The sequence below is a fragment of the Leptodactylus fuscus genome, chromosome 5 (genome assembly GCF_031893055.1).
Source record: "Leptodactylus fuscus isolate aLepFus1 chromosome 5, aLepFus1.hap2, whole genome shotgun sequence".
NCBI lineage: Eukaryota > Metazoa > Chordata > Amphibia > Anura > Leptodactylidae > Leptodactylus > Leptodactylus fuscus.
In genome coordinates this window covers 116,327,983-116,343,684 of record NC_134269.1, presented here as the reverse complement: position 1 = coordinate 116,343,684, position 15,702 = coordinate 116,327,983, and the positions used below count along the sequence as shown (strand labels likewise).

The window sequence follows — 15,702 nt, the reverse complement described above, 5'->3', positions numbered from 1 at the left end:
CTTCAAGGATATATATGTGTATAAAATATTACAGCCAGACCTACTGCAAGGATCATCATGAAGTTCCCATTGTTGACTACACAGTGATCAGGAAGACACGGGCTGTTTATTACTGTCCCTGCCTTCCCAGTCACTGTGTACTTAGATATGAGAGCTACCATGATACGGCTCTACCTCTTCTGGTTCCATTGAAAAGTACTAAATAAACATAAATAATAATAATAAAATAACGTTTGCATCCTTTTCATTGGAAAAATAAAAAAGGCTAATAACTTAAAGGGGGGGGGGAGTTATAGTCACATGTACGAAGAAAAAAACAAAACACACATCTGGTCCTGAACCAGGGAAAATGGTCCAGAAGTAGCTTAAAAGACACAGCTGATAAATACCCCCATCTTTTGATGTCTTTCCATGCATGAGATGGGAGCGACCACCTGGACAATGCCCTTAAAAAAATATCTGATTGCAATCAATGTAAAGGCAAGAAACCAGTTCATCACACAGACAAGTGTTATAAAAATACTACTGAATCCCAAGTTTGCCTACTACCACAAATAACTAGTTTGTTCTTCCTTCTAAAAGAAAACATGGGGATGGTTCTGTAAAACACACAAATGGTGCAGTTTTTTAAATGGATGTTTGTAAATCATATTATTCTCACATGGCATTGCCATGGTATTGTCCTGCTCGTGTCCTGTCTGCTACTGTGCTGAATCAGCTGATGCTTTCATCAAAGCATCAACTGATTCAAGTGTCCTAAAGGGACACATGAAAAAGTAAAAAAAAAAGTTAAAAAAAAAAAAAAAAAAAGTGTATGAAAAAAGTAATAAAGTTCTAAAGTCCAAAAATCCCTTTTTTCTATACAAAAAGAATTATATAAAAAAAAGCACTAAAAATTAAAAAAAAGCAATGCATATTTGGTATCGCCGCGTCCGTAACAACCTGTACAATAAAACTGAAATAATATTTAATGTACACGGTGAACGTCGGAAAAAAAAAAAACGGAAAAAACTCGCCGGAAATAATGATTTTTTGCCATCTCATCCTACAAAATATGCTATAAAAAGTGATCAAAAAGTCATATTCACCCCACAACAGTGCCAATAAAAAGCGCACATTTTCCCGCAAAAAATAAGCCCTCAACCAACACTGTCAACCGAAAAATAAAAATGTTACGTCTCTCAGAAGATGGCGATGCAAAAAACATTAATTTATGTCCCCATATGTGTTTTTGTTCTGCAGACTTAGTATCGCATAAAAAATAACATAAATGAGGTATCGCCGTAACCGTACCGACCCGCAGAATAAAGGACACATGTTACTTATGCTGTACGCTGCATGGCGAAAAATTTAAAATGTAAAACTCAATGCAGGATTGATTTTTTTTTTTTTTTTTTAATCCAGCAAGAAAGAGTTAATAAAATGTAATCAGTAAGTTGTAGGCACCCAAAGATGGTGTCATTACAAAATGCATCTCATCCTGCAAACAACAAGCCCTTATATGGCCATGTCACCAGAAAAATAAAGAAAATATAGCATCTAGCAATGTCAAGGCAAAACCCCCCCAAAATCGCCAAATTATTAGAACACAACTGGCTGCGGCAGGTAGGGAATATATAAGCTGTGCGAGCGAATATCAGGGGACACCCCAGATTTACAGCTTATGAGCGAAAAAACACCAGAAGTGACCCCCAGAGTGACTCCCCCAATCATAGGAGCTACTGGGACATAGTAGGGAATTTGGTGTCTGCAATGTTCTCCGCACAGCTTATATATTCCCTCTTCGCCATCCGCCGTGCAGTCACGTCTGGGATACTAATACTCACTATACCCCCTGATAAATTCTTTGAGGGGTGCAGTTTTCAAAATGGGGTCACTCCTTTGGGGAATCCACTTTTCTGGTACCTTACAGGCTCTACAAACATGACATGGCGTCCAGATACCAAACATCAAAATCTGTACTCCAAAAGCCGCATCGCGCTCCTTCGCTTCTGCGCCCTGCTGTGCGCCCAAACTGCAGTTTATGACACATGTATGACACTGGTGTACCTGTTATATCGGACGTAATGTCATATGTGGGTATAAACTGATATTAGGGCACAGCTGGACGCAAAAGAAGAAGAAGGGTTATTGGGTTTTTGGAGCACAGACGGTTTGGTTTTTGGATGCCATGACACTTTTGTAGAGCTGAAACGCCAGTAAAGTGGAATCCCCTGATATGTGACCTTATTTTGGAAACTACACCCCTGAAGGATTTCTCCAGGGGTACAGAGAGCATTTTTAACCCCCAAGTGTTGCTATAACTTATTATCCATAAATGAATACGAAGCTGATTGTGAGAGGTGAAAATGACAATTTTTCCAGGAATACGTCATTTCAGTGCGTAATATGTTGTGCCCGCCTTGTATCAGAGATGAACGCTCTAAAAGCTGTTGTGCCCGGGATACCCGCTTACCAGTTTTTGGAGTGTCTCTGCTGACATAAGTTGGGCACAACATATCGGGCACTAAAATGGCGAATCTCTGGAAATTTTTCATTTTTAACTTCTCATTATCAGCTGTGATTTCATTTCTGGAAACTAAATAAATGCAACACTCAAGGGTGAAAAATGCTCGCTACACCACTTGATAAATCCCATGAGTGGGCTAGTGTCCAAAATGGGGTGACATGTCTGCGGATTCCACTTTATTGGCAATTCAGGGGCTTTGCAAAAGTGGCATGGTGTCCTAAAACCAAACTGTGCTCCAAAAACCAAAATAGCGCTCCTTCCCTTCTGTGCCCGGCTGTGCCCAAACAGCCATTTATACCCACATATGGCATTAAGTACGTTATCCGGGGTACACCAGTGTCATACATGTGGGCATACACCGCTATTTGGGTACCCAGCAGGGCACAGATGTGAAGGAGCGATATGTGCTTTTGGAGTGCAGATTTATATTCTTTGTTTTTGGACACCACGTCACATTTGCAGAGGCCCTAAAATTGTCCCTACAAAATGGGGTCACTTCTTGGTGAATTCCAGTTTACTGTCACCTGTGTAGTTTCTAAAATGGGGTCACAATGGGGGGTTTCCATTGTATTGATACTTTAGGGGCTCAGCTAATGCGACATGGCACCTGAGAACTATTCCAGCCACATCTGCTTTCTAAAAGCCAAATAGCGCTCTTTCCATTCTGAGCCCCACCGTATACCCATACAGCAGATTATGGCCACATATGGGGTATTGCCGTGTTAAGAAGAAATTGTGTAACAAACTCTGGGGGGCTTTTAATTCTTCAGCTACTTGCAAAATTAAAAATATGGTGCTAAATGGACGATTAATTGGAAAAAAAAAAGTAATTTTTCATTTTTACGTCCCATTGTTAATAAAATCTGTGAATCAGCTGTGAGGCCAAAATGCTCACCAAACCCCTAGATAAATTCTATGAGGGGTGTAGTTTCCAAAATGGGGTCACTTTTAGGGGGTTTCCACTGTATTGGTACTTTAGAGGCTCTGCAAATGCGACATGGCACCTGAAAAATATTCCAGCAAAATCTGCCCTTCAAAAGCCAAATAGCGCTCTTTCCATTCTGAGCCCCGCCATGTTCCCATACAGTAGATTATGGCCACATATGGGGCATTTCTGTGTTCAGGAGAAATTGTGTAACGAACTTTAGGGAGCTTTTTTTCCTTTATCCTCTTGTGAAAATGAAAAATTTGGGGCTAAATTGACAGTTTGTTGGAAAAAAAGTAAATTTTCATTTTCATGTCCCAATGTTAATAAAATCTGTGAAACAGCTGTAGGGTCAAAATGCTCACTCTACCCTTTGATATGTTCTGTGGGGGGTGTAGTTTCCAAAATGGGGTCACTTTTAGGGGGTTTCCACTGTATTGGTTCTCTAGGGGCTCTGCAAATGCGACATGGCACCTAAAAATTATTCCAGCAAAATCAGCCATCCAAAAGCAAAATAGCGCTCCTTCCATTCTGAGCCCCGCCATGTTCCCATACAGCAGAATATGGCCACATATGGGGTATTGCCGTGTTCAGGATAAATTGTTTAACAAACTTTGGGGGGCTTTTACTCCTTTAACCCCTTGTGAAAATGAAAACTTTGGGGATAAAGTGACATTTTAGTAATTTTTCTTTTACACATTCCAATGTTAGTAAAATCTGTGAAACAACTGTACGGTCTAAATGCTCACTATACCCCTTGATGAATTCCGTGAGGGGTGTAGATTCTAAAATGGGGTCACTTTTGGGGGGTTTCCATTGTTTTGGTACGCTAAGGGCTCTGCAAATGTGACATGGTGCCTGAAAATTATTCCAGCAAAATATGCTGTTCAAACACCCAGTGTCACTCCTTCCCTTTCGTGCACTGCCGTGTGCCCAAAAATCAGTTTACACCCACATGTGGGGTATTTCTGTGTACGGGAGAAATTGCATAACAAAATGTGAGATGCATTTTCTCCTTTAACCCTTTGTGAATGTGTTAATTTTAGGTCTAAATGAATGTATTAGTGAAAAAAAATGAAATGTCTAAATTTGACCTCCATATTATTTTTATTCTTATGAAATGCTTAAAGGGTTAACAAACATCCCAAATGCTGTTTTGAATAATTTGAGGGGTGTAGTTTTGAAAATGGGGTGATTTATGGGGGTTTCTATTATATAGGCCTTTATAATTCCTTTCAGAACTGAAGTGTTCCCTAAAAAATTAGTTTGAGGAATTTTCTTGTAAATCTGGAAAATCGCTGTTACACTTGTAAGCCTTGTAACATCCAAAATGAATTAAAAGACGATCAAAAGATGATGCCGATATAAAGCAGAGATATGGGAGATAATATTTATTCATGTATTTGGATGGTATGACTATCTGCCTGAAAAGCAGAGAATTTCACATTTTGAAAATTGCAATTTTTTCCAAATTTCCATCAAATTTGCTAGTTTTTTTATAAATAAATACAAAAATATTGATTAGTGTTTACCACTAACATGAAGTATAATGTGTTACGAAAAAACAGTTTCAAAATCACTTGTGTAAGTTAAAGCGTCTCAAAGTTATTGCCATTTAAAGTGACATGTCAGTTTTGAAAAAAAGAGGCCCCGGTCCTTAATGTACTTCTGGGCCTGGTCCTTAACCGGTTAAGGTAAAACTGTAAAATGTCCGAAAAGAATACAAGAGGAAGAATATAGGGTTCCTCTAGATTGGAAGTGCCTTTCCAAAAAGAGAAAGTGTGTACATATAGACAAATGTGTATGTATATATGTTAAAGGTTGTATGCTATGGAAGACCCCTACTTCCAGTAATAGAAGAATGTATAAAGGAAAAAAAAATGAAAATGGTTGAATGTATGATAGAGAATATAGAAAGTTATATAGTAATTGAAAAACTAAATTCTTACCACTAACTGCTTATCTATTTTTTTTTGGATAGGGGGTTTTCAGATGTTGATTTTTTTTTTTCCTATTTATAATGTCAAACAATGGAAGAGTCATAGGACAAATAGAGGCATATTTACACAATAAAATTTTTTGCATGTCTCTCTGTGCATAAGTCTTGCTGCAGTCTGGAAAACCTTTTGACTTTGTTCATATAGTTGTCATATGTAGAATAGCCCCAATTAAGGACGGTTCTGTGGCTAAAATAATTTAGATTTTTTTTTATTTTTTTTCCGCACTCATCTGAACATGTTCTAACAGCTCTGGAGTTTATCTATGATATTTTGGTCTGTACTTAATGCATGCAGTATTAATATTTGCCAATAGATTCAAGGCTGAGGCCACATGTTGCTGAAAAGCTGTGTTTTCATTAAAGTGGTTTTAATAGGAATGGGGGATATAAAAGGAAGCTCTTATACCCCTTCCTTCTGCTGTGTTTTAAAGTTGCTGCAAAGTGGATGGGATTCTAGGAAAGACCATCCACAAACTGTGGGAAATACACGCTGCAGACATGCCTCAACTTTGGAAATCACAGCATGTCATTTATACCTACGGAAATGCTGGCAGTTTCCCTACAACTGAAGTATAAAAATGACTGTTGGAAAAACAGTGATGTGTTGCTGCGGTTTTTACCGCTTTATTTTTTTTTTCCTGCAGCCCCTAACATGGGGCCTTAGCCTAAATCTGTTTTCTGAACCCACTTAGGTGTTTTTCATACTGATGACCTATACAAAAGGTAGGGCAGCGGCTCAGTACCTGTAAACTACATACAAGAGCTGCTTCTGGTACCCGGAGACAAGCCAAATAGCTGATCAGTGCAGGGTGTGGGCATCGCCACCCCTCGCTCAAACATTGATTACCTATCCTGTGGATAGTTCATTCGTATGGAAACAGCATGGGGGCTGTAACACTCCTTTAATTCTTTATTAATATCCCAAAATCGTACCTGGTAGTTTTTTTTCTTCAGCTTTGATCCTATGGTAACGTATTAATATTTTGCATAGTGTGATCAGTTATACCAATGAAAATCTAGTTGTTCTGAGTAAAAAAAAAAACAAAAAAAAAAAAAAACAACTTTGGATACTAAAACTCTTGAAATAAATACTATTTGTGACCATGTGTACTTTTTGTGTGTGTGTGGTTGTTTTTTTTTTTTTTGTATCATTAACCCCATTAGTGACACAGGGTGTAATAGTATGTCCTGCGTCATATGTAGAGAGCTCAGCTCTCTCCATACAGAGCAGACACTGGCTGTGTAAGGGTCCTCTCACATGGAGGAAATTGGTGAGGAATTTGGTGATGAATTTGGTGATGAATTTTCCACATGGGAAAAAAAAAAAAAAAAAGCCTCCCTTTGATGTCAATGGGTTCTGCTAGCCCCCCCCTCCAAACCTCCATATTTCCCCACGTATTCCTTTGAGAACATAACACATCTAATCTGATATTTAGTGCCATTAGTCGTTACACACCAAGACTCACCAATTTGGGATTAACAGGTTTATTACTGAGGAATATAGTAACTTATATTTTTTTGTTCATGATTAGTCTTTCAGTACTTCTTATACATCTATTGACTTGTTCTTTTATATCAATATCTGGTAAAAGTAATAGTAGTCCTAGATTTCTTTGGAGAACAGATGGATCCTTCAACAGAACTGCATAGAGAGAGTCATCTTTATAATATTGGTGGCCATCATGTTGCTGTTCTCTGATCAGGTTCTCAGAAAGATTTGCTGCAAATGTGAGTGCTCTTATGAGAATATCCCTATTAATGCTGCTGTCAAAGAGAAATATCAGCGCTGGTGGTGCCTGCAAAGAGAAGAGATACTGTTAACTATTGCTTCTTATACAATTTTACATATGCTTGACATGTATCTTCTTGTAACACTCAAAAGGATTCTTACCTTGCATATTATGGATGAACAAAGCGATATTCATAAAGGCACACCAGTGATTTTTTTTTTTTAAATTATATACCTATTCCTATATATGTATATAGTTTATTAAAATTCAGCCAGTATTAGTAGTAGTTAGTTATTCCTTTCTATCTGAATCCTTCTCTTCTGCTAGATAATGCGATTCTCATGCCGACCTTATAACATGTACCTTATGTATAATAATTTTTATTTAGCGTCAACATATTCTGCAGCACTGTACAATTAGTAGGGTTCAAATACAGACAAAAGGATACATTACAAGAAAAGTCATTTCACACAATGGGACTGAGGGCCCTGCTCGCAAGAGCTTACAATCTATGAGGTAGAGGGGGTGATACAAGAGGTAGCAGGGGCGGCATTGCTTATGCAGTGGTCTGACAATTTTGTAATAGAGGTTACTGTCATTACACAAACATAAAACTTTATCAGCCATCACCAGTTGTGTCCTTTAACATGTGGATGGTGCTTGGATATACAAAGTTAGCCTGAAATAGCATCAAATCATGTGGGGTAATGTGGGAGCTGGAAGAGGAGGGTTAAGTTTTGGGGATTCTAATGATGGTACAGAAGGGTTTACATTAGGACTTGTGATAGGCTTGTCTGAAAAGATGTCTTTAGTTTGCGCTTGAAGCTGTAGAAATTGGGAGTTATTCTGATTGTCCGGGGTAGAGCATTCCAGTGAAGTAGTGCAACTTGGGAGAAGTCTTGTATACGAGCGTGCGAAGTTCTGATAATAGAGGATGTAAGTGTTAGGTCATTGAGTGAATGGAGAGTACGGGTTGGGCGGTAGACAGATGAGGGAGGTGCAGCATTGTGTATAAATCTATGACTTCCCGAATGACTGGCTGCTCCACAGAGACAGAAACTTTGGTCACCAAATACTGAAGAACAGACAGTTCTTATCACACAGTTATAATGAAGGTTGAGCTGCCTCTAGTAAAGATAACAGAAGTGCCATATGGTATCCTGTGACACATTTCACCACATATGTTCTATCTAGGCCTACAGATCCAGGCAGGGTAAAGTGTGATGAATGCACAGGCATTTGACTGTGATGGGTTACTGAGGGGCATTATGTTATATGGGCCAACAAGGGAAGCATTATACTATGCGAAGGCCACTAAGGGACATTACACTATGTGGGAGCATTAGAATTTGTGCAGGTCACATATTTATAAGTGGTAGTGATGGGGTGGTGGGCCCACTTAGGTGTTAAAAATGGCCCTGAACAAATGTGCAATCTGTCTCTGGATGGTGGACAAGGATACTATGGTGGCTGCTTGTGCAATAAACAATACTCTCTATGGTTGTCCTGTCTGGGTTGGCAGAACCTGTGTGAGCCTGAGTCCTCATGTCACCAATGCCACCTAAAGGCTAGTTCAGAACTAGCTCTTAGGGGGCATTGGTGACCTGAGGACAGAGGCTCACACAGGTTCTGCCAACCCAGGCAGATCTATTCTTCATATAGTCATTGTGCTGAGTTACTGCCGTTTAGCTCCCATTCACTTGTATAAGAGCTGAACTGCAGTAATTCATTAGGCCACTACATGGAGAAAAGAGCCATCTACTTCTGTCTCTGTTCTCCATATAGTGATCGCTGAGAACAGTAAGGGTCCTGGGTGTTGGACCCAATTATCTTATCCTTAATACAGATCATGAATATAAATCATCAATATAATTTACTCAGACAAAGTCCATTAGCACATTTAAGAAATGTAGAAATCAGGAGATAATATTTATATAGTACCAACATATTCCCAGGGTATACAGTGAACTGCAAAGTATACAACCAACAACTATACTGTAAACAATGAACACTGTACCTTACTAGCAAGGAGAGACATAGTCATCAAAGGATTTGCAGAAAAGTTCACAAGAATCTTTAATAAATGTATCTAATGGGGAAAAAAAAAAAAAATCTGAAACTAAAATATAATTCAAACGGGCACAAATATTTTTAGAATGAATATGGAAATTATATATAAAAGAATAAAATGTACCTTGGTGGTGTCATTTCCTCTCTCCATTAAATTGAGAATATTTGGGATATAATCTTCCATCTTTTCATGGTAATTATTTGTGACCGACATGTTAGTTATCAGCCTCAGGCCAGCCAGTTGGACTTCAGAATTTAATGCAGACTCTGAGATTTCATTTAATATCACTTTTATAAAAGCCTAAACAGCAAAATAAACAAATGAAGTATCGGATCATGTACTAAATAACGTTTGATTATTTTTTTTTCTTCAGACTGAGAAAGCTTGAATACAGACCAGTCAGTGGCTATAATACAAAACATAATATGGAGAGGAAAGACATTATAAAAAGTAAAGTTATACAAAGAGGACTATGGTACTGTATTACAACAGTCTACTGTATGTTGTTGATCAAGAACAAGTGGAATATAGGGGAAACGGCTATTCCTTTACATACGTAGTGTCACTCAATATTTTAGGAATAATCACTTTTTATTAAAATTTCTCACAGGAAAACAAAGTAAACACACAAAACAAATTACAGGCAATGTAAACATCTTAACGTGTGTGCTAGCAGACATACAAGTCCAAAAACAGGTAAGAGAAGAGAAAAATCGAGATAGAAAGAGGGAGGGGAGAGACAAGGAGACACAGGAGGACGCACAGACACCAAAGGGGGTCACTAAATATTTTAGACATTGTAAAGTCTATTGGTGCTACACTGCCAAGTTCACCATGTAGCACTGGCCAATAATTCTAAACATAGAATATAAAATGGACAATTACACTTCTGAGCCACTGGACTGTCTGTACAAGATCAATACATGCCAAGGACAAAAATAGGTAGACTAGTATAGTATATAGCCACTGTTGTGATTTCAGCATTGTAGAATGGTAAGATTGACCATAGATAATATCTCCCCAAAATTCCCCAAACAGATCATGTCCAAAGAAAGAAGTATTTAGCATGATGAACTTTTGTTCTCTGAAGAAAGCCACTACCAGAGGTGTCCAGCCAAGGCTTATCATTCTTTTCTTATTCATAATTTTCAGATGACTCAAGTGTACATATACATTTAAGGGACTTTGTAAACTATCGCATAGTATTTTCTTCTGTATAGTCCGCAGATCTTTTCTATGGTATACGCTATGTGATCAAAAGTATCCAGACACCCCCAAAAACATACATTTTTCATATTAGGTGCATTGTGTTGCCACCTACTGCCAGGTACTCCATATCAGTGACCTCAGTAGACATTAGACATTGTGAGAGAGCAGAATGGGGCGCTCCGCGGAACTCACGGACTTCGAACGTGGTCAGGTGATTGGGTGCCACACATTACTTAGGTCAATGCCAAACGACGCCTCCCTTGGTGTGAGGAATGTAAACATTGGATGATTGAACAGTGGAAAAACGTGTGGAGTGACGAATCACAGTACGCAATGTGGCGATCTGATGGCAGGGTGTGGGCATGGCGAATGCCCGGTGAACGTCATCTGCCAGCGTGTGTAGTGCCAACAGTAAAATTCGGAGGCGGTGGTGTTATGGTGTGGTCGTGTTTTTCATGGAGGGGGCTTGCACCCCTTGTTGTTTTGCGTGGCACTATCACAGCACAGGCCTACATTGATGTTTTAAACACCTTCTTGCTTCCCAATGTTGAAGAGCAATTCGGGGATGGCGATTGCATCTTTCAACACGATCGAGCACCTGTTCATACTGCACGGCCTGTGGCGGAGTGGTTGCACGACAATAACATCTCTGTAATGGACTGGCCTGCACAGAGTCCTGACTTGGAACGCCGACTTCGTGCCAGGCCTCACCGACCTACATCGATACCTCTCCTCAGTGCAGCACTCCGTGAAGAATGGGCTGCCATTCTCCAAGAAACCTTCCAGCACCTGATTGAATGTATGCCTGCGAGAGTGGAAGCTGTCATCAAGGCTAAGGGTGGGCCAACACCATATTGAATTCCAGCATTACCGATGAGGGCGCCACAAAGTAATTTTCAGCCAGGTGTCTGGATACTTTTGATCACATAGTGTATGTCGCTTATAATGAAAGAAATTCATTTTGTAGAAGGTTACAGGAAGTAATCTTACCTGTATTTGTTCCTGATTTTGTAGGTTCATACTCAGGTTGTTGAAAGCATTCAGTGCACATGCTTTTATTTTTGGGTCAGGATGTGAAAGGAAGCTGCCAATAATATGAATACCATTCAAATTCCGAATTATATCCTAAAACAAAATAAAAAATCCACATGAGAAACTATGCACTGCAATTTTTCATGCAGAGAAATAAAATGTAGGGGATTGGCCAACAAGCTTGGAACGACACTCCATGGGGAAAATTGGCAATGAACGCATCACTGTATGCAGGGTGAGTATTGCCAACAAATGCATAACACTGCGCACAGGAGGGTGCCTTCACTATTGGATAAGTGGGGGGTTGGGCCACAGCACCGACAGAAGAAGCTGCCAAGCTCATGAAAGCAACCCCTGTTTGAGCCAGCAATTGCCAGCTTCACTACTGTACATACATGGACTACAGTGCTAGATACTGCTCGAAGATGGATATGACAACATCAGGCACTACAGGTACTGTTTTTCCATCCAGCTGAGGCTCAGATCTGGCATCAGATGCTATGGGATCTGTTCTGGCATCAATTTCTCTCTGGCTCCTGTGTACCACACTGGAGGCAAACTGATACCTGGGCCGTACTTATTTGAACACACCCCAAGACAGGTATATATCATACAGGTCCCTTACAAAAGGGTAGCGGGTACTTACATGGTTTACAGAAAATGCTGCACTGTTACAGAGAGTGATCAGAATCTGCTCTTGAGTGGAAGAATCAGAGCTGCTTGAAAGGATTTGAAGAAGAGATTTTAGATGATGTGGTTCCAGTTTACTAGCAGACATAGGGATGTTTTCAGATTGGGCCTCTAACAGAGGGAAAAAATAAAATCTCACACAGTGAAGATTAAAAGGAAAAAAAAACAAAACCACACAACACTTTTTGCCACAGCACTTAGACAACAGGAGACTTCAACGAAACATAGATATGACCAATTTTATATAGTAATGTATAAAAGACAGTGAGTAACTAAATGCTAAAGACTGAAAGGTCTATGGAGAAAAGAATTCATCTACCCTTTACAATTAAGACCTTACAAAACAAAGCTCTGCTCAGCTTCCAGTGTGGAAAGCAGATACTATCTCTTTCCACCAATGTCTTTATGCCTTTCTAAACCCCTGCTGCTTCCAAGAGTATCCCAATAGAGTTGTGTGCGATCAGGTCTGAAAAACCTTGTAAAGCTAAGGCCCCACGGAGCATCCCGCAGCAATAAAGCGCTGCGGGAAAAACTGCACCGGGAACGCATCGTGGTTCTTCCCTCAGCGCTTTAAACAAAGTTTAATGTGGTGGGTACAGAAACACTGGAGCAGCAGGACCACACAGCACTGGAAGGCACCAGAGCACTGGGATAGGAAGGTATGCAGGGTTTTTTTTGTTTGTTTTTTTTTAAACCTCCAACGCCTAATTAAAAACTAGAAATTATCCTGGACAATCCCTTTACATTTCCACCATGTGGATTCTAGGTAAGGTCAGCCATGAAGCCTCCTTTCAGAAAAATTATTTGGAAAAGTCTCCCATGATCATGAGACTGTCGGTTGTGCGCACAACCAAGACAGCTTCTAACAGCCAACAGGGAGGCAGTTGCAGTAACCCACTAACTGTTGCTAAGTGGAAGCAAATTTGAAGAAAATCCAGCACTGCAGTCAGGTATCCGTATAAAATAAAACTTAACTTTTATTGACTTGTAGTTGCTACATTAAAAAATCTGTGTGCAGCAATAGGAGTAGCAGAAGCCTACGCGTTTCGGGATAGACCCTTACTCATGGCATACAGAGCTGTAATATGCTGCAATCTTATATAAAAATAAAAGAGACACACATAAAATCCAGGCCCCTCCCATCTGCACATAGACAGGAAGTTAATTAATTAAGCAACATCTGTGATACATGCGATAAGATGCAAGTGAAACAGGAACGAAAGCAGACAAAGTTGGCTGATTGTAGTCAAAATAGTTCAAACAGGTTAAGGTAAATAAGTAAATAACCAAGAGACATGACCAAGAGATGTAACATCTTCATTATGAATTAATGAAGATGTTACATCTCTTGGTCATGTCACATTTTATCTATGTCACTACAAATTATGATTTATTTACTTATTTACCTTAACCTGTTTGAACTATTTTGACTACAATCAGCCAACTTTGTCTGCTTTCGTTCCTGTTTCACTTGCATCTTATCGCATGTATCACAGATGTTGCTTAATTAATTAACTTCCTGTCTATGTGCAGATGGGAGGGGCCTGGATTTTATGTGTGTCTCTTATTTTTATATAAGATTGCAGCATATTACAGCTCTGTATGCCATGAGTAAGGGTCTATCCCAAAACGCGTAGGCTTCTGCTACTCCTATTGCTGCACACAGATTTTTTAATGTAGCAACTACAAGTCAATAAAAGTTAAGTTTTATTTTATACGGATACCTGACTGCAGTGCTGGATTTTCTTCAAATTTGCTTCCATTTGACCTCATCTCAGCCGAGAGAGATTTCCTGGCACCGGTCTTGAGGTTCCACGATTCACAGCAACCAGCAAACGGACAGAGTGAGTGCACAAGGTTTTTTACCTATTTTTGAATTGTATGTCACTTTGGATGAGGGCTGTAGCTATTTTTCTAGTTTTGGACTAACTGTTGCTAAGTGGCTGACTTAAAGGGGTCTTAGAATAGGCCTCCTGCAAGTCACCTGTACCAATAGAGTATACCATGGGCTACACTGCTCACTCGCAGTACAAGTGTATGTACTGTCCCATTGATGGCCAGCCACGTTGTACTTAGTTCATGTCTATGTTTGGGTTTCTGTTCTTCGGTACATGAAAAATTAAAACCCACTCTGCTTAAAACGCGGTTACATTCAGAAACCCTCAGACTATAATGGGGTCTGTTGGTTTTTCACCCAAAATATGCAGACAGAAAAGTCCTGGAGGCAGATTTGGGAACAGAAATCCCAAAAGGAGAGCAGGTACAGGTGCGAAACTAACCTAAGGGCTTGTTCACACGGGGGGCGGATTTTGACCATATTTTGACTCGCGGAGCCAACTCAAAATATGGTCAAAACCCGCCTGCCACGATGTCGCGGTTTCTCCCACCCCGGAGTCGGCTCAAATGAATGGGCCGACGCCAGAGGTTGCGACTGCCAGGCGGAAGCCGCGGCTCGCCAAGCCGCGGAATCCGTCTGAGAAAGGGCAGCTCGCTTCTTTTTTTTCCCCGCTATCAGCAGTTGCCGATAGCAAAAAAAAAAAAAAAAAAAGTTAGTGGTCTCCATAGAGCACCATTGTAAGGGGCGGATTATGACGTGGATTCCGCTGTCAAAATCAGCCCCTTTGACCCAGTGTGAACTAGCCCTTAGAAACATAGTCCCTTTAGTAAGTTATTTTGAAGACGTAAACAGTTTTCTCTACCAATGCTAGGTTTACACTAGCGGGGTCCAATCCATTGTTCTGATCCATCAGATATTCAGACTACACCTCAGCAGGCACATGAAGAACCCGTTAACTATAATGGGATCTATTGGATGTCTGTTCTTTCAGACTAGAACTGTAAGGCGGACTTGAGCACCGTTGTTGTCCCGGATTTTTAACGGACATCACGTCGTCTCCAACGCAGAAGTGAATGTTGTCCAGCAAGATCATAATGAAAAAAAAAAAACTGATCCAGCCCACATTATAGTCATCCGGGTCCTTGGGGCTCCGTTCATGTCCCTCATGGATCCGTTTCCTCCAATAGACCAGAATAGAACAAATACGGCTACCAAGCTATCTCTTATGGCGAGCTACACAGCATAGGGAAGGCGCGTGTGACTCCTCACTGTCAGGCTCTGCCATAACTCCAGTCCGGGGATTTCCTCACCTGGGCTCCTCTCGTAGACATCTGTCCGCACTGTCAGCCCCGATACTTTGTCCAGTATACTAGCACCACCATGTTTCTTCCTTCTAGCAGACAGCGCTCTGTAAATGCAGTAGCACACTCCGGTCCCGAGCGCTAGAGCCAGCAGGCTTCTGGCCACCCTTCCCCGTACTGCAGGTAACATCGTTAGTTCTCGGACCTCACTACTTGACTCGTTTAAACCAGACCATGCGCGACTGTACGTGACGTCACTGCACCTTCTAGGAGCCCGTGACCTGAGGACGTCACATCTGTGGGCCGGAACTCCCCGCCTCCTCCAACCACGTGATAAATCCAATTCGTGATGAGGCACACACAGCAGGCGCGCGCTCACTCGTACCGTACTGTATCGTA

At 40.5% G+C, this 15,702-nt stretch overlaps 1 protein-coding gene across 1 annotated transcript; it reads right to left on the bottom strand.

Annotated features, from left to right (window-relative positions):
- Positions 1-6,911: 6,911 nt before the first annotated feature.
- ARMC10 (armadillo repeat containing 10) lies at positions 6,912-15,587 on the bottom strand. The gene is made up of 6 exons (XM_075274130.1): positions 15,313-15,587; positions 12,122-12,276; positions 11,434-11,568; positions 9,358-9,534; positions 9,181-9,252; positions 6,912-7,229 (listed from the first exon to the last, which is right to left on the bottom strand). The coding sequence occupies exons 1-6, from the start codon at positions 15,491-15,493 to the stop codon at positions 6,942-6,944; spliced, it is 1,008 nt and encodes a 335-aa protein (XP_075130231.1). The 5' UTR covers positions 15,494-15,587; the 3' UTR covers positions 6,912-6,941.
- Positions 15,588-15,702: the final 115 nt, after the last annotated feature.

What these genes read in the sequence shown, in the direction of transcription:
- ARMC10 (XM_075274130.1), bottom strand. Translation starts at nt 15,493, where the DNA reads ATGTTACCTGCAGTACGGGGAAGGGTGGCCAGAAGCCTGCTGGCTCTA. An exon ending in AAAATCAGGAACAAATACAG is followed by an intron (nt 9,535 to 11,433) that starts GTAAGATTACTT and finishes TTTGCTGTTTAG; the next exon opens with GCTTTTATAAAAGTGATATT. An exon ending in GAGGAAATGACACCACCAAG is followed by an intron (nt 9,253 to 9,357) that starts GTACATTTTATT and finishes TTTCCCCATTAG; the next exon opens with ATACATTTATTAAAGATTCT.